The sequence below is a fragment of the Megascapheus bottae genome, chromosome 16 (genome assembly GCF_031878675.1).
Source record: "Megascapheus bottae isolate mThoBot1 chromosome 16, mThoBot2.hap1, whole genome shotgun sequence".
NCBI lineage: Eukaryota > Metazoa > Chordata > Mammalia > Rodentia > Geomyidae > Megascapheus > Megascapheus bottae.
The window spans coordinates 9,482,224-9,501,291 of NC_143524.1; the positions used below are offsets into that span (position 1 = coordinate 9,482,224).

Consider the following 19,068-nt stretch of genomic DNA (forward strand, 5'->3'; position numbering starts at 1 on the left):
CAGGAGGGCGTGGCGAGGTCCAGGAAGGAGTGGCGAGGTCCAGGAGGGCGTGGCGAGGTCCAGGAGGGAGTGGCAGCACAAGTGAGTGATGGAGAAGAGGCCAGCCCAACCCCTTCCGGGCCCCACGCGGACGGATGGGCGGAGGCCAGGAGAGGATTGGGAGGAACAGCCGGCGAGGTGGCCAGGAGCGCGGTTAGGACTGGGGCTGGGTGGGCAGGACGGGGGTGGCGGGGGCGACCCCAGGCCGTGACTCTGCCGTGCTGGCCTTGGGGCTGCGTTGGAGGGCTGTCGGGCGGGGCGGGCGCCGCCCCTGGGCCTGGAGGAAGTTAGTGGCTGTTGGGAGGGGCCGTAGGGAGAGGGGCCAGGGAACCCTTGGGAGTCGAAATAGATTTGCATTCGCTGCCCCCCCCCCATACAGCCTCCTCCTCCTCCTCCTCTTCCTCCCTCTCCCATTGTTTCCTTGTCAGTCAATAGAAGACAACAAACTTGGGCTGGCAAGCTGTGTGCAAGATGCCTGTCAAGTCCCGTAGCCCTTGCACCCAGTTTAGAGGAGCTGGGAAGGTACTTCCTGCTGCCTCATTTCTTATTGGCCTTATCTGTGTCTTGAGAGGTGCCAGTAAGTCCTGCCTTATCTCCTGCTATCCACATTGTGGTTGAGGGATGAAAGTGTGCGTGTGTGTGTGTGTGTGTGTGTGTGTGTGTGGTGCTGGGGTGGGAATCCAAGTTCTTGCACATGCTCTGTGGCTGAATTATATCCCCAGGCCATGTATGCAAGAGCTGACTCCCCCAAACTTGGCTGTCAAAGCTCATAGCCATTCTTCCCATTAGCCACTTGATAAGGGATTCTTTCTCCACCTGTCCTTTTTCTTTTCCTCCTGCTACTGGGTCTTGAACTGTGTGCTGTCCCTTAGCTTTTCTTTTTCCTCCCTCAAGGCTGGTGCTCTGCTTCTTGAGCCACAACTCCACTTCTGCCTTTTGGGGTTTTTTCTTTGCGTGGTTAGTTGGAGATAAGGGTCTTTCTGATTTGTCTTCCCAGGCAGAATTTGAATCTTGATCCTGTGGATCTCAGGCTCCTCCACTGTTAGGATTACAAATGTGAGCTAGCACCCTGCTAGCTTCTGCTTTATTTTTCAGAATCCAGAGACTCACCCACTGATGGTTTTCGCGTAAGCCAGAAAGGGTTGGAACCAGAACGCTTCTTGTAGGAAAGAAAGACTTGCCAAAGGAATTTTCCAAGTGTGTAAAGAGCCTGGACTTTTTTCAGGGTTTGAGGATCTGTTTACCAGCAGGCCATGGCGGGCCAGGGTCGGTCCCTTCATGTGGCTACCCTGCTAACAGGGCTTCTGGAATGCCTTGGCTTTGCTGGGGTCCTGTTTGGCTGGGCTTCCTTGGTATTTGTCTTCAAAACAGAGCATTACTTTGAAGAGCTGTGTGAACCAAATGTTGAGCCCATGAGCAATGCCACAGAAAAGGCTGGTAAGGGCACCCATGGTGGTTTTTCTAAGGAAGCCGAGTCTGTTCCTTAGGATATGGGGAGGGGGAGGGAGAATGCCATCATCTGCCCACTTGCCAGCTTTTCTGTGGGAAAAAGGAATGTCCTGCCACCCCCACCCCCACCTTGTGTAAGAGGAGGGAGGTACCAGCTCCTGAGGGGTTGTTAGGGGCAGCCACCTTTTAACTCCACTTGAGGGGCAACTTTCCAAGAGTCCAGCTGTCTAAGATGGAGGGAGTCCCAGGCTGGATGAATGCCTAGCAGGAAAGCTGGGTAGATGGGACTTTGCCTCATGTATCGTGGGCTTCTGAGAGTTTTATTTTTCCTCTAGACTGCAAAGGCCAGGATGAGAGGTTTTCACTCATTTTTACCCTGGCATCCTTCATGAACAACTTCATGACATTCCCCACTGGCTACATCTTTGACCGGTTCAAGACTGCTATAGCCCGCCTCATTGCCATGTAAGTACAGAGGCCTGGTCAGAAGTGAGTAACAGGAAGACTTTAGGCCAGGCCCTGCCCTAGCCAATCGCTGATCGGACAGGGCTGCTGCTAGCTCCACCCTCCTTCCATATCCCCTGCTTCACTTTTCTTACTTTCTTCTCTGGCTTCGTCTTCTTCAGCCCCATCATTCTTTGAGGTCTAGCTAGTCAGACTCTGGCTGGTAGTCCCAGGGAGATTTCAGTTTCCCTGTGCCTCCATGGGGTGCAGATCTCTATGTGTTCATAGCCAGGTCCACAGCAGCCCCAAGGAAGCTTGTGAGAGAGCAGTAGTCAGAAAGATGGAAGTTTGGCCCTGAGCTAGAAGTAGCCAGACAAGAAAGGGAATCTCTTATTCTTTAAACCTTTGCATGGATAATAACTGTGGGTCAATCTGTCATGATCTTTGGGTTTCCAATTTCCTTCTCTTTCCCACCCCACCCCTCTCCTTTACCCAATTCCTTCTCTACCGTTAGAACATTGCTTTTTATTACACTATGGCTTACAAGACTGTTCACTGTGTGGGGTTGTGGTTCTGAAATCATGGTACCATTCGTTTACTGGAGCTTTGAGCTTGGAGGCTAGATCAGTCACTCCTTTCCCTTTTCAGAAAAGTTTGACTGAGGTTTAGAGGAGGCATTGAGAAGGCTCAAAGAACCAGTTTTTGTTGTTGTTGTTGTTTTGTTTTTTTGTTTTCCAGGCCATGCAAAGTTCATATATATGAACTTTACCCAGGGAGCCTTTTGAGACTTCCAAGTGGGAAGGTTCTGTCCACTCTCACCCTATTTTTCAGGCTATGACAGTCTCTGCTGAACTTATTATTCAAGACTTTGTGGTCTAGCCTTGGACTCTGACATGATGCACTATGATGGTCAGGAACTGGTGGCTCAAACCTATAATCATAACTACTCAAGAGGCTGAGACCTGAGGACCAGGGTTTGATGCCAGTCCAGGCAGAAAATACCAATAGACTCTTATCTTCAGTTAACCACCAAAAAGCCAGAGGTGGAGGTGTGGATCAAGTAACAGAGTACCAGCCTTGAGTGAAAAACCTAAGAGATGGTGCATTCAAGCACTGGTATTGGCACAAAATGAAAACCAAACCAAAAAATCACCCCCAGGTGAGCTAAGGACCACATGTGGGCCCCATTAGGGCTTCTCACAACATCTGCCGAGTCTTTCAAGTGATATCGGTCCTCCCTGAATTCCAGGCTGAAGACTTACTTAAGGCCTAAATCTGAAGGTTTGGTGAACAGAATCTCCTTTCCCTCCTCCTCCTCCTCCTCCTCCTCCTCCTCCTCCTCCTCCTCCTCCTCCTCCTCCCTCCCCTCCTCCTCGTTGTTGTCTTCATCCTCCTCCTCCCTTCCTGAACTTTTTTGCTCAAGGCTAGTATTGTATCACTTGAGCCACAGCTCCACTTCCAGCTTTTTTTTTTTTTTTCCAGTCCTGGGCTTGAGCTCAGGGCCTGAGCACTGTCCTTGGGCTTCCTCAAGGCTAGAGCTCTACCATTTGAGCCACAGCACTATTTCTGGCTTTTTTCTATGTATGTGCTACCAAGGAATCAAACCCGGGTCTTTGTGCATGCTAGGCAAGCATTCTACCACTAGGCCAAACTCCCAGCCCCTACTTCTAGCTTTTTGGTGGAATGTCGCGTGGACTTTCCTGCCCAGGCTGGCTTTGAACCCTGACTCTCAGGTCTAAGCCTCCCAAATAGCTAGAATTATGGGCATGAGCCACCAAGCCCAGAGCAAGCAGAATTCTTTTCATCTCCTACATTTCTCCTTTTAAGCAGTATGCTCTGATTCTGCATTTCAGATTTTTGTACACCAGTGCCACACTCATCATAGGCTTCATCTCTGCAGGTGAGTGCTGTTAGGTAGAAGGGAGGGGACAGATGGATGGAACAGGTGTGGAAGGAAAAGGGCAGAGGTTCATCAGAGATCCACAGCTGGGAAAAACCCCTGAGAGATAAGTGAGTTCTCGCTTATCTGTGAAAAGTTTAGTCCACTGGGAAAATAAGAAAGGAAAAACAATAGAGAGGAAATCTGCGAATGTACTCAAGAGATTGCTTTGTTCTTACTTAAATGTGTTACACAGTTCTTTCTCTTTTTATAAAGAAAAGATGATGGGAGTGATAATTTTAAAAGTATCCTTACTTAGCAGGATAAAAGTAGGCAACAGTATCATACAAATGTGAGTTTGTTTTGTTTTGAGCTGGGTGCTAATGGCTCACTTCTGTAATCCTAGCTACTCAGAAAACTGATTTGAGCATTGCTGTTCAAAGTCAGATCAGGTGGTAAAGCCCTAGAGACTCTTATTTCAGATTAACCACCAAAAAGCCAGAAGTGGAGGTGTAGCTAAGTGGTAAAGCTCTAGCCTTGAGTCAAAGAGCTTAGGGAAAGCATTAAGGCCTTGAGTTCAAGTCCAAGTGCAAGCGCACACTAAAAACAACATCAGCAACACAATAACAATAAATCAGCAACACAATAACAATAAACCCAGGAAGTTTGTTTTAGAATAATACATGTTTATAAAGGTCTCAGAATTCCAATCTGGTTTAATCTGGTCTCTTCCATTACATCAAAGAGAACACTGAGGCTGGAGAGAGATCTCTAACCAACACTTGCACAAGGTTATAAAGAAAACTCTTGCAGGCCTCCTTCCCTGGCAAGGTTTGCAAGTCTCTTGGCAAAGCTAGGCCAAAGATGCTTCAGATTTTATGGCTCCACTTTTTGGGGGGTTAGTGAACAAAAGGAAAATTGTAACTGTGATGTGCTGAAGCAAGGCTATGGCATTGTGTTGTTTCTGCATATATCTGGTAAATCTGGAGGCTGAATACTTTGGTCTGAACCAATCTCCTGAGATCTGCATTTGTGAATTTTGAGCATTAAAACAGGACTTTTTGGTTTGGAAAATGCCATCGAGGTTACAATATGTCCATTGTAAATGGTATCGCCAAACTTTAACTCCTCAGAGGAATTGATTATTAGCTGCAGACAAGAAATACATGGTAGGCATAAGCCCTCTAAAATGAGCTCTTTACAAGGGTTCCTCTTATTCCAGAATTTGCCCCTAATCATAGCTTAATCAGGAGGCTGAGATTTGAGGATCACAGTTGGAAACTAGCCCTGGAAGACAAATCTACCATGCTCTTCTTACATTAACCACCACCCAAAAGCCGGAAGTGGAACTCTCAAGTGGTAGAGCACCAGCGTTGAGTAAAAAGGCCAAGGCACAGTGTCCAGTCCCTGAGTTCAAGCCTCAGTTTGAACACACACACACACACACACACACACACACACACACACAGAGCAATTTACAACAATAATTACTCCCTTCTCTCCCTTCCCCCCCTTTTTTAACTCAAGGCCTGGGTGCTATCCTTGAGATTTTTTTTTTTTTTTGCTCAAGGCTGGTGCTTACTCTGTTTGAGCTATAGCCTCGCTTCTGTCTTTTTAGTGGGTAATTGGAGATAAGGGTCTCATGACTTTTCTGTGCTAGCTGGCTTCAAACTATGATCCTCAGATTGCAGCTTCCTAAGCTGAAAAGATTACAGAGGAGAGCCATTAGTGCATGGCCCAAACCTGTTTTTATTGCTTGTCCTGTCCTTCTGACTTGACAGAGTTAATGTGGGGGTCTGGTATGGCTGATGCGGGTGGGACTGCTGTTCTCAGGCTCTGAGGATGTTTGAGGCCTCTGCTTCCAGCTTTAATTCAATAACTTTGTATCTAATGTTATTACACGATGAAAGGGATTTCATTGTGTTTCATTTTAAAATTGACTTTCTATTCATGACAGCCCATGCAAATGTTTCTATTCAGAGTAGTGGTACAAAATGTCCTTTAAAAAAAAACCAACAATAAACCAGGTTTCTTTTTGATGAAAGCAAGTCAAATTAGAACCTTTTTCTTTTGATCAAACTCAAAGCATCACACATGGCTAAACATGCAGCTCTAGGAGCTGAATTCCTATTCCCCACAGCAAAACACTGTAACAAATCAGGACACAGGATAGGCAGGGGTTAGGACCAACATCACAAAGGAGGGCAGAAGTCTGGTATGAGAAAGACTAATTTATCAAGAGCTCCCTTACTGGAGATCCTGGAGCTGTTCTGTTATGATCTAATACTTGTGTTTTAACTAACCGGCTTCCCTGTTAGTTTTTTTTCAAGAGCCAATCAGGGTGTTTATTATTCCACAGTTTCAAGATCAAGTATAATGCCTGGCCCAGAGTTTCACAGTGCTCCTTCTAGGCAGAAGAAATGGAGACCATTGTTTTCATTTAGCAAATGAGGTGACAGGCCTAGTCTCAGGAGGTGAGGGTCAGGCAGTGACTTGGATACTGGGCCCAGTGTGGGCCCAGGAGGGTCAGCTTCACTAGAGTCCGGATGAATAGAAAGGGGTGCTCCCCATTTACCACAGACCCACTGCTCTCTTTGTTGGGCATGAGGGTGGCTCAGGAGAACTTTGCCTTGACTAATATGCTGAGCCCTTGGGAGATGCTAGAAGGCATAGTTAGAATCAGGACACCGACTAGAGTATCTGATCTTTCCTTTAGCTTTTTTCACTCATAGTTGGTGCTCTACCACTTGAACCACGCATTTACTTCTGGCTTTGTGGTGGCTAATTGGAGATAGGACCCCTCCCCCCACCATGCCCACAGACTTTCTCACCCAGACTGGGCTTTGAACAGCAATCCTCAGATCCCAGCCTCCTGAGGAGGCAGGATCACAGGTGTGAGCCTCTGGCACCTAGCTACCTCTGATGACTTGACTGTTTCCAGACTCTGCCCTGCTGCTCTTCCTGGCCATGCCTATGCTTACCATTGGGGGGATCCTGTTTCTCATCACCAACCTGCAGGTGTGAGCCTGCCCAATCCCAGGCATGTTGGGGGAGGATGGGACAACTAGAGGGAAAGGAAGGTACTTCCTTCCATTGGTTGCCTCGGATGGGGTGGGCCCAAGGCAGGGTGGGAAATCTGGAAGAAGGAGGGTTTGGGACTTATGAGTGCCCTGCATGTACCGGGTGCCCTGGACATATTTGTTTTGTGAATAAATAAGTGATGTAGGCGAGTCATGTCTTGTTCAGATTGGGAATCTATTTGGCAAACACCGGTCTACCATCATCACGCTCTACAATGGGGCATTCGACTCGTCATCAGCAGTCTTTCTTATTATTAAGGTAAGAATAGGCATAGCACATATTTTATATAGTACTTGAACACTTATCTGTGACAGGCATGACTTTTGTGTGATTTCTGGGAACTCTCTGGAAGGAACACCATTCCACAGGTGACTCGTTTGTCTCCGTATTGGCTAAGCCACCTGTTAAAGAAAACCTCATAATAACCATGGTACTTGAACCCGAACCCAGGCCTGAACGCCTCTAGAGACTGAGCTTTTGACCACTAAGCTCCTCCCTTCTTTCTGTGTCACCTAGGCTGTTATTTTTTTCTTCTGTGCCTTAAATAGGGTTTGAACTTGGGGCCTCATGCTCACTCTTGCTTAGGTTTTTCTATTCCAGGCTGGTGTGATACCACTCAAGCCACAACTTCACTCCTATTTTTTTTTTAAACTGGTTAGTTGGAGATAAAAGCTTTCACAGATCTCAGCCTTTTGAACAACTAGATTTACAGGTGTGGGCCACCAGTGCCTGGCTTAACCTAGGAAGGTGAGAGCGAAGAAGACAGCTGCCAGTCTTTGTGTGAGAGAAAGCACTTTTTCCAACAAAGGAGTTTGCTCCTTTTCTGTAAATTTTGAGAGAATGATTTTTTCTGAAGGGTTCCTGTTTTGGCCAGGTGGCTTGGCCTTTGGCAACTACGTTTTACTTACATGCATCCTTTTTTTCCTGATTAATTCTCTTTCCTGAAGAATTAAGACATCCTGTTAGAAGCTCCTTGAATTTTAATCGTGTCCTGTTTATGGAGCCACATCCCTTTGCAGACTGTGAATCTGAGCTCAGCCAATGGGAGCAGTGGGGCGGGGCCTGCAGGGTGAGGGATGAAAAGGGAGCAGCCTATTTGCTTTACTTGCTTACCAGAGTTTTGGCTGATGGGGCACCCTTCTGCAGAAGTAAACTTTGCTGTGCTAAGTTCCTTTCCAGTTGATGTCCTTATTCCTACGTGACACCCCAATATCTCAAGCTATTTCTAACATTTGTGTCTCTTCTTACCCTTTCTCTTTGAATGAGTGAGTGCAAGGATATGATAGCTGAAGCTGTGGCAGTCACACTTTGATCACGAGGCAAGGAGCTAAAGGAAAAACCCAGCACACTAAAGATGGCTAAGTGAAAGGACTGAAAGTCCTATCTGGGACTTCCCTTTGGGTATGATGGTGGCTGGCACCATGGGTAGAAGAGAAGAGGTCTCTGATGGTCACTCTCCTGACATAAACCTCATTGAGTTCCATTGAGTACCTTAGATTGCAGGCTCAGAGACTGAGCTCCTGGGATTTGTACAAGAGCTACTTTTAGACTCCCCTCCTCCAGGCTGTGCCTCCCATTCTCTCCTTCACATCTGGAGATGGAAGAGAAGGGCTGGAGCAGAGACTAGAATGCTTAGCTTTGTCTTATTAAGCTATTTCCTTTGACCATGGGCTTCTCTAGGCCTCTGTAAGAAGAAGAAATGGGGCTAGGCCAGTGGTTTCTACATGAGCAATTGAGGAACTTTCAGCTTCCCTTTGATGTTGTGTCAGTCTCCTAAAAGAATGCTCAGAAAAATGACTCAACATCTTCCCATGGACATATTTTGTAAGTTGAGTTTGTATGTAAAAAATTGTTTAAAGTTGGGTGTGGCTGCGCAGGTCAGTAATTCCAGCTCCCAGGAGGGTGAGGTAGATGGATCTTGAGTTTGATATCAGGCTGGACTACAGAGCAAGACCCTGTGTCCAAAGAAAGGCCAGATGCCCATGGCTCACACCTGTAATCTTAGCTACCCAGGAGGCTGAGATCTGAGGATCATGGTTCAAAGCCAATCTGGGCAGGAAAGTCCACGGTAACTCTTCTATTTTTATTTTTTGGTTGGTCATGGGACTTGAACTGTGGGCCTGGGTATTGTCCCCGAGCTCTTCAGCTCAAGGCTACTGCCTTACCCCTTGAGCCACAGTGCCACTTCCACTTTTCTGGTGGTAAATTGGAGGTAAGAGTCTCACAGGCTTTCATGCCTGGGCTGACTTTGCACTGTGATCCTCAGAGCTCAGCTTCCTGAGTGGCTAGGACTACAGGTGTGAGCTACTGTGCCAGGCCATGGTGATAATTCCAATAAACTACTCAGAAAAAATGAGAAGTGGCGCTATGGTTCAAGTGATAGAGCACTAGCCTTGAGCAAAGAGACACTCAGGGATAGATCCCAGGCAGTGTTGAGACTCCTTGGAAACCTGGCTCCTCTGTGGGTTGTACTTGTGATAGCAACATACACTGCACAGCTTTCTCCATCTTAGCCATGTTAGGTGTCCAGTCCATCAACAGGATGCATGGCAATACTGCCCAGCCATCCATCTCCAAAACTCTCTATACTTCGCCATACTGGAACTCTGTACCGATGACACGTGCATTCCTCAGAATGAATCTGGCCACATAAGGAGTGTCAGTTACAGGATGTGCCCATTTGTGCTCAGCTTGTTTCATTGGATGTAAGGTTTGTCAAGGTTCATCCATAGTGTGGCATGTATTAACATGGAACAATACACCTCTGAATGGATATTCCACAATTCATTTATCTATTCACCCACTGACGGACACTGGCTTGCTTCCTTTGAAGCTACTGATGTGGTTATAACCTGACTTACCTCCCCTTTTTTTTGCAGCTCCTTTATGAACAGGGTATCAGCCTCAGAGCCTCCTTCCTGTTCCTGTCTGTCTGCAGTGCCTGGCATCTTGGGCGTACTTTCTTCCTGATGCCTCGAGGGCACATCCCTTACCCAGTGCCTCCCAACTACAGCTATGGGTAAGGACCATTGGCCATTGCCCAATTTGATGTAGGGCAGGAAGCTGGGAAAGAGCAAATCTATCGTAGGAAGTGAGGATGAGAAGAGGTGAGTATCGATCAGCTATTGCTGCATAACAAATTACCCCTCAAATTCAATAGCTTGACACCAAGCATTTCCATACCAGGATACCTGAGTCACATACTCATCGTTAGCAGGTTAGCTTGAACTTATTCACCTGGTCATTCAGGCTTGCACTTTCTGAGGTTGGTACAACTTTTGTTTATTGTGCCAGTCCTGGGGCTTGAACTCAGGACCTGAGCTCTACTCCTGAGCTTCTTTTGCTCAAGGCTAGCATTCCACCACTTGAGCCACTGCTTCACTTTTGAATTTCTTTTGGTAGTTTAGTGGAGATACTCAGAGACTTTCCTGCCTGTGCTGGCTGTGAATGGAGTTCCTCACTTCTCAGCCTCCTGACTAGCTGGGATTACCAGGTATAAGCCATTGGTAGCTAGCTTCCGGCAGTGCTAAAAGGCGATTGCACAGGCAGGGAAATGTGTAGCAGCCGCTGGCTTGAATCTTGTGCTCAGCTCACAGGTCCTTGGCCTGGCTGGCTGCTTGGGCTTCTGTTTCCACAGCCTGTGCTCCAGATTTGGCATCAAAGGAGAAGACGAGAAAACAGCCGAGGAAGAGGAGAAAACAGTGGAGCATGAGAATAGAGAGCTACAGGCCATAGCGAAGGAAGGTAAGAGCTCCTGCTCAGAACTAGGCCTTTCTCATCACTTGCCTGGCTTCTCCTTGCTGTTGTACCTCAGAATGTCCCCAGTGGCTATGAATCATTCAGACAGACCAGGCCAGAAAAGGTATTGAAGGATCTCATTGCCCTACCCCTTGAGCTACAGCCCCACTTCCTGTTTTCTAGTGATTAATTGGAGATAATAGCCTCATGTTCTTTAATTCCCAGGCTGCCTTTGAACCATGATCCTCAGATCTCAGCCTCCTGAGTAGCTAGGATTACAGGCCTGAGGCACTTCTCTGGTGCTTTTTTTTCTTATCTTTCCTGAACCCTATGGAAATCAGGGAACATCTTCTCCCCACCCCCATTCTGTCCTGCCCTCTGGCTGCAGCCCACCAAGGCTTGAGGTGCCTTGTCTCGATGTCTGGCGGGTCAATCACTTGCATCTCTATCTCTGCCTCCTTTCTCTTCTCTATCTGTTTTGGGTGTTTGGTTTCAAATATCACCAACTCCTGCTGGGCTGCTGTTGAAATAAAACATAGGTGATGGAGAAAGGAAATGGGAAGACACAGGTGAAAATGATAGAAAGTAGCAGACGTACAGGATGAACAGGACTAGAGATTTTATGAACATCACAAGGGCTGTAATTAATAAAATTGTATTTGGAATTTTTGCTAAATGAGCAGATTTTTAGCTGTTCTTGGCACGCAAAAAGTGTAACCATGTGAGATGATGGATATGCTAATTTGCTTCACTATGGTAACCATTTTACTATCTATATGTGTCCTATGACATCATGCTATATACCTTATATATACACAATAGAACTTATTATTATTAGAGGCTGTGTGCTGGTGGTTCATGCCTGTAATTCTAGCGACTCTATAGGCTGAGATCTAAGGATCAAAGTTCAAAGCCAGTCAGGACAGAAAAGTCCATGAGACTATTATTGTTAGTTAACCAGCAAAAAGTTGGAAGTGGAATTATAGCTTAAGTGGGAGAGCTCCACCCTTGAGTGAAAAAGCCAAGTGAGAGCACAGGGCCCTGAGTTCAAGCCCTGGCACTGGCATGCATATAAAATTATTATTTACTTTTTGCTGGTCCTGAGGCTTTCCTGGGCTAAAACTCTACCACTTGAGCCACTCTGGCTATTTTTGGTAATTTATTGGAGATGAGTCTCACTGACTTGTCTGCCTGGGCTGGCCTTAAACTGCGATCCTCAGATCTCAGCTTCCAGAGTAGGAGTATAGACATGAGCAACTGGCACCCAGCTATATCATCATTGTCATTGTCATCATTGTCATCATCATCAGACAGTACTGGAGTTTGTGCTCTAGCCATTAGAACCATGCCTCTAGTACAGATTTATTATTATTATTTTCTTAAAACTAACAGAATGCCAGGAAGTTCACAAAACCAAGAGGGAGTCTTGAACTCACCAGGCAGTGTAGAACCAGGAAACATTTGGATATTCTAGTTAAAGGTCCTAGCCACCTGTTTAGGGAGAGAGGAACAGAATCTTTAGATATAGTCCTATCTGGACATGAAGAATAGGGCAATGCAAAATTTCCCAGGAAAATGTGGGAGATCTAAAGAAAGGTAGGGGAAGATGGATGCTGGTAGCTCCCACGTGTAATCCTGGCCACATAGGAGGCTGAGATCTGAGGATTACAGTTTGAAGCTAGCCTAGGTGGGAAAGCAAAAGGCTAGAAGTAGAGGAGTAGCCCAAGTACCAGCCTTGAGTGCACAAAGCTAAGAGACAACAAAAAGAGAGAGAGGAAAAAAAGAAAGAAGAGAGAAAAAACCCAAGAAAAGGAGAGGAAACAGGACACCTCAGAATAATCTATTTATCACAAATCGTTATAGCCTGTCTTTCTCCTTTCTTTGTCTTTCTTTTCACCACTGTGGATTAAAAAGCTCAAGGATGGATTATTTCAAGAGGGGTTACTGAGCAGGGGTCATTGTAATCACTGAGGGACAGAAGAGATCTCCACAGGCTGAAGGGCAGGAGAAGGTCATTCCAGGCAGAGGGGCTAGGATGACACAGTCAGGGAGTGGGTGGGAGCTGCAGGCAGCTCATTCTGGAGACAAGGCTAGAAGATGAACTTGAACCTGAGGCTGTCCTGTCCAGGACCAGTCTGGCTCTTCTTGTCCTTCTGCTTTCCTCAGAATTCATGTCCAGTTCCTCCTTGCCCATCAGAGAGCTCAGGACTGGAGCAGCAGCAGGAAGTCCGCTCTTTTCGGAGCTGTGTTCTCTCTTGGCGCTTCACCTGGCACCTGGTGTGGCTGTCTCTGATACAGTTGTGGCACTATCTCTTCATTGGCACTCTCAACTCTCTGCTGACCAATTTGGCTGGTGGGGACAGGATCCAAGGTAAGTGCTGGGCTTGGGTGACAGTGTGTCTGTAGATGCCAGAGGGCGGGGGTAGGAGAGGGCTAGCCTGTAAAACAGGCCTGGAAATTTCTTACCAGTCAACTCTGCTCTGCTGTCCTCTTGTCAGTCAGTGCCTACACAAATGCCTTCGCCATCACTCAGTTCTTTGGGGTGTTGTGTGCCCCCTGGAATGGACTGCTGATGGACTTCCTTAAACAGAGATACCAGAAGGAAGCAGCAAAGACAGGTGAGAGGGAGAGGCAGCGGAGGTCAAAGCCCTCTTCCTTCTTTTTGCCCTTAACATGCATGTATGTATGTATGTATGTATGTATGTATGTATGTATGTATGTATGTGTGTGTGTGTGTATGTATGTATGTATGTATGTATTTTTGTGTCAAGAGTAGTTGGGAAGCCGGGTTTAGGTGACGAGGCTGAGATCGAAGGATTGCAGTTCAAAACCAGCCTGGGCAGAAAAGTCCATGAGGCTCTTATCTCCCAATAAACTACTCAGAAAAAGCTGGTACTGTGGCTCAAGTGGCCAAGTGGTAGAGGGCTAGCCTGAAGAGAAGGAATATCAGGGACAGTGTCCAGGCCCTGAGTTCAAGTCCTGTGACTGGTACTCCTGCACACAGAGACACATACAGAGTAGTTGCGGGAAAGAGTTCTGGCTTTCCTCTGGCCTTCTCTCAGCTGGCTCCCTTGTGTCTGTTGTTACAATGTTAGCTTCAATCATATCCCCTCCTCTGGAGACTCTCACCCCAATTCTGTGCCTGAAGATTTTTACCAGCCCTTGTTTGATCAACTTCCAGGCCCATTATTTGACTAGGGCTGCAAAAAGAGGATCTTCTGTCTCTGTCTTTTTATAATTAGAATTCTTCTAGAAAGAAAATCTTCCCTCCATACTATGTCATGACACTGAAATAAATACTAGGTTTCCCCCTCTGCTTACTAGTTTGGGGATCCCTTGACTGGGGCTCAAACTCAGGACCATATTTTTTCTGCTTAAGGCTGGTGTTCTACCACTTGAGCCACACACCTCTACTTCTGGCTTTTGGCTGGTTAATTGGTCTCTGATTTTTCTGCTGGGGCCTGCTTAGAATGCTGATCCTCAGATAGCCGCCCTCTGAATAGCTAGGATTTCAGATATGAAGTAAGTGGGTTTCATTGTTCTTGATGCTGGAATAGCCCCATCTTTGACTATTGTGGGCTTTACCAGTCTAGTGTCTGTGTCCTTTAGAAACAATTCCATGAAGGATTTTTTTGTGAGCTGTGAGGATTGAACTCAGGGCCTGGCTCTTTTGCTCAAGGCTAGCACTCTACTACAAATCTACCTCTACCATGTAGCACCACTTCTGGTTTTTGGAGTGGGGGGCAGTTAATTGGAGATAAGAATCTCATGGACTGACTTTGAACCTCAATCCTCATGTCTCACAGTCTCCTGAGTAGCTAGGATCACAGGCATGAGCCACCAACACCCAGCTTCTGTGAGTTTTAGGGCCAATGCATTGAGTTTTATTTTCTGCTCAGGCTTGCTGTTAGCCATTTGTCCAATCAGCCCTGGGCCCTTTAAAAGGAAATGGTATTTAGAGATGGAAGTCTGGATACTGAGGTTCCTAATGGCTCCTCTGTTGTCACCGAGTTTAGACTCTGGATAGAGGCAAGAGATGTATTAATTTTTTCTTAAATATGTCAAGAATAGTGTCCTTCCTTCCTTTCTTCCTTCTTTCCTTCCTTCCTTCCTTTCTTCCCGTCAGTCATGGGGCTTGGACTCAGAGCTTGGGCACTGTCTCTGAGCTCTTTTGCTCAAGGCTAGTGCTCTACTGCTTTGAGACACAGTGCCACTTCCCCTTTCCTCCATCTTTAGCTACTCATTTCTCCCTCTCCCCTCCCACCTCCCTCTCTGTCTCTCTGTCTCTCTGTCTCTCTCTGTCTCTCTCTCTCTTCCCTTCCTCTCCCTCTCATTTTATTTTTACCCCATGCTCCAGCCTCAGGCTTCTCCTAGCAGGTTCCTTTCCTTCTCTCTTAACAATGGCCTAGTTCTCCATCACGTGGCTGTGATGGACCTGATGCCGTCTCCACTTATTAGCCTGTTTCTGGTCTTTTCTTTTTACCAGTAGAGTTACAACAGAATGTATGGCTTCAGGTCGCAGGGTGCACAGGTGGGTTTGGAGTTTGTTCAGAGCTCACCAAAGTGATCTCTAAGTGAGTTAACAGCGAGGAGCTGGTGGGCAAAGGCTGCAGTGGAGGCACTTGCATGATATTTGGGAAGCAAGTGATCACCATCTTTGAGGAGTTGGCATTGGACTGATGGGTCAAGGATGGGGCCTATGTGCTTCTTCCCGGAGAGCTCGTTGATCCCCCTTCTTCTGATCTTGGTCTTTCCTGGCCCTCCATGGTGGATGGGCCTCCAGACAGACTGTCCTTTTTTCTTTTGAACCAGCTTTCTCCCCCTCGGCTGTGGCCCTTTACTCTGCGGTGCCTTCCCTGGCCCTCACATCTCTACTGTGCCTGGGCTTTGCCATCTGTGCCTCGATCCCAGTCCTCTCCCTCCAGTATGCCACTTTTATCCTGCAAGTGGTCAGTCGCTCCTTCCTATATGGAGGCAATGCTGCCTTCCTCACCCTGGCGTAAGTGAGATGTGTTTTGTGATGGGGAAACCTCTGAAGTGAAGGGAAGAGGGCTGAGGGTAAAGAAATTGGGAGGTAAGGAGATAGGTCTGCAAGTGATTACATCACAGCAAATTGGATTTGGGAACACAAAAAGGGATCTGGGGGCCCAGCATAGTACCTTTTCTCTGTCCTGGGCTTTTGGGTGCGTAAGAAAGGAAGAGGAGAGGGAAAGGCTTGGTGGGTGGATGGAGAGAAGGGCTAGAAGGAGGAGAGGTTGAGAAAACATGGCTGGCAAAGGCCCCTGGGATTAAGGCCCTGCTTGGAGGGAGAGTCCCCGAAACTCACTGGTGTCCTGTATGCTTCTCTTCCCTAGTTTCCCTTCAGAGCACTTTGGCAAGCTGTTTGGGTTGGTGATGGCCTTGTCGGCCATTGTGTCGCTGCTCCAGTTCCCCATCTTCATGCTCATCAAAGGCCCCCTCCAGAATAACCCCTTCTACGTGAGTGCTGTGGATACACCTGAGGGAGGGCATCCCACCCCACCAGGCTCCAGCAGAGGGCTACAGCTGGCTCAGGTGTCCTGGTAGAGGTCTTTCTTCTCAAAGTAGGGCCTGTGGGGAGTACCCTTGCTGGTGCACCACAGGGTGCAGTTTCTCAGAGTCTGTGCTGGTTAAAGCTTTGGGGAAGAATTTTGTGTGGGTGTAAACACATATACGTATTGTAAACTAGGATGCAGAATTGTTAAAAAAAATTTCAAGCGAAAATGGAAGATTCCAGCTGTGTACCAGTGGCTATTCAGGAGGCTGAGATCTGAGGATCATGGTTTAAAACCAGCCTGGGCAGGAAAGTCTCTGAAACTCATCTCCAGTTAACCACTAAAAAGCCAGAAGCAGACGTATGGCTCAAGTGGTACAACACTAGCTTTGAGCACAAAGCTAAGGGACAGTGCGCTAGGCCTTAAGTTTAATCCCCAGTACAGGCACGAAGAACAAGAAGCAAACAACACCATACAGCAACAACAATAGAAAAAATCTTAAGAATGCAATGATTTATCTGACTTCGGTGAGTGTAAGCCAATCCTTACCTCTTCCTTAGGCTCCAACACACGCTACCAGTATGGGTAGGAGCTGGTAGAGGGTAGGATCTCTGTACTTTGTATTTCTGAGTCCCCCGTACCTCATAGGACCTTCCCTAGGAGCTGGGCCAAACTCTCCAGGTTTTATAGAAACAGAGGCTTAAAGACATTGCAATTATGTATTCAGACAGCTACCAGGCTGAATCTGTCTGTCCCCTTGGAATCTCAGCTGTGTATACCTCTGCCTCTTTTTCTTTCTTTGTCAATTCTGGAGCTTAAACTCAGGGCCTGGGTGCTGTCCCTGAGTTCTTTTGCTCAAGGCTAGTGCTCTATCATTTTGAGCCACAGTATTACTTCCAGATTTTGAGCGGTTTATTAGAGATAAGTCTCATGGATTTTCCTGCCTGGGCTGGCTTTGAACCACAATCCTCATATCTCAGCTTCTTGAGCAGCTAGAATTATATAGGCCTGAGTCACCAGTGCCTGGCTACCTCTGCCTCTTTAAAAATTTATGGAGTTCAGATGGAAGGTATAAACTTAAAAATGGAAGAAAGCGAGGCACTGGTGGCTCATTCCTATAATCAAACTACTCAGGAGGCTGAGATCTGAGGATCACAGTTCACAGTTCAGGAAAGTCTATAAGGTTCTCAACTCCACCAACTACCAAAAAGTCTGAAAGTGGAGCTGTGGTTCAAGTGGTAGAGCTCTATCCTTGAGAAAACTCAAGGATAGGGCTCAGGCCCTGAGTTCAGGCCCTGGGACTGGCAAAAAAAAGGGGGGGGAATCAGTGTAGAATTCCATCCTGAAAACAGCCAGAGGTCCTACCTCTGGGGACCACAGTGTGCTCATGGAGAGCAGATTGTAAAGGAGGCCCAATTCTGGCCTGCGGGTGGAGGTAGGTGTAGCTTGGAACCACTGGACTGGCCTCTTTTGTCCTGTCCCCCAGGTGAACGTGACATTAGTGCTGGCCGCTCTGCTGACATTTGTCCATCCCTTCTCAGTGTACCGTGAGTGCCGCCTTCAGAAGGAAAGCCCTTCTTCGGCCATGTAGATCAAAAGTCATTGCTTTTCAAGCCCTGGGGATGTTTTATCTAACTTTTCCTCACCTTCAAGTACTACAAAGACTGCCTACTCAGGCTACTCCTATCAAGTAGCCATTATTTTAAAAGGAAAGGAAAGGGACTGAAAAAAAAATAAAAAGAAGAGGAGGAAGGAAGAATATTTCAAGGTAAGCCAGGATTTCTGACCAGCAAGAAGAGAACCTCAGCCATGCACTGTTGCTTGTGCCTGTAGTCCCAGCTACTCAGGAAGCCAAGATCTTCAGAATAGTGAGACCAGACAAGATAAAGAGTTCATATGACCTCATCTTTACCAATAAAAATCTGTGTGGTGGCATGCATCTTTCATGCTAACTACATTGGGTAGCAGAATCTTGATGGAAGCTGTCCCGGGGAAGAAAAAAAAAAGTGAGGTTCTATAAAAAAAAAAGTCATAAAAGCAGAAGACATGACTCAAGTGGTGGTACATCTGCCTAGCAAGCATGAGGCCTGAGTGCAAATCCTACTACCATAAAAAAGAAAGAAGTAAAAAAAAAAAGAGAGAGAGAAAAAGAATCTTAGTTGCCAGGCAGACTGATGTCATACAGACCCAAAGCAAAAGCATGTGTGGAAGTTCTCAGTGATGTTGAGGCAGACAGGGGCTCCGTGTACATGACTTTGAAGACTTGGCAGCAAGCAATATGAAGATGTTTCACCTGCAATGCCTGCTATTGTCATGGCTCAGAGAAGCCACTGGAATTTCAGGTGGCACTGGAGGAAGGCTAGGTGACTCAGAAGCAACTTTTGATTAGAGAGCTCTCCTTAAGCTTTGAAGAAAGAAGAAGAGAGGGGAGGTCCTTGGGCCTCAGGTTCAGGGACCTGCGGCCTGCCCTTTGTGGGTATGAGACTCAGTTTCCTCTGGTGTATCAAGTAAGAGCTTGCAGTTGAAGTTTCTTTCTGGAGCTGATATCCTGGAAAGCTTTCAGAGCAGTGGTGTGTCGGAGCCTTATGAGCCAGCTTATCCCCTAGAGAGAAAATTTCTGATGAGCCCTCTGGGATGTCTCCTGTTCAGGAAGGAGGATAGTTGTTTACTTTGTGCCTTTTCTTTTTGTTGGTTGTGGGGCTTGAACTCAGGGCCAGGTGCTGTCCCTGAGATTTTCTACTCAAGGCTAGCGCTCTGCCACAATGTCCCTCCCATTTTTCTTTGGTGGTTAGTTGGAGATAAGAGTCTCATGAACTTTCCTGCCCAGGGTTGGCTTTGAACTGTGATAATTAGATCTTAGTCTTCTGGGTAACTAGGATTACAGGTATGAGCCACTGACCCTTGTTTCTTTTTTCTTTTTTCTTT

General features: G+C 46.8%; 1 protein-coding gene across 1 annotated transcript; it reads left to right on the forward strand.

Annotated features, from left to right (window-relative positions):
- The first annotated feature begins 98 nt into the window (after positions 1 to 98).
- On the forward strand, positions 99 to 17,811 carry Slc43a3 (solute carrier family 43 member 3). The gene is made up of 13 exons (XM_090347664.1): positions 99 to 192; positions 1,135 to 1,476; positions 1,824 to 1,953; positions 3,786 to 3,832; positions 6,753 to 6,829; positions 7,058 to 7,150; positions 9,772 to 9,911; positions 10,530 to 10,636; positions 12,828 to 13,001; positions 13,129 to 13,248; positions 15,443 to 15,629; positions 15,985 to 16,108; positions 17,630 to 17,811. The coding sequence occupies exons 2-13, from the start codon at positions 1,293 to 1,295 to the stop codon at positions 17,732 to 17,734; spliced, it is 1,488 nt and encodes a 495-aa protein (XP_090203790.1). The 5' UTR covers positions 99 to 192; positions 1,135 to 1,292; the 3' UTR covers positions 17,735 to 17,811.
- The last annotated feature ends 1,257 nt before the right edge of the window (positions 17,812 to 19,068 follow it).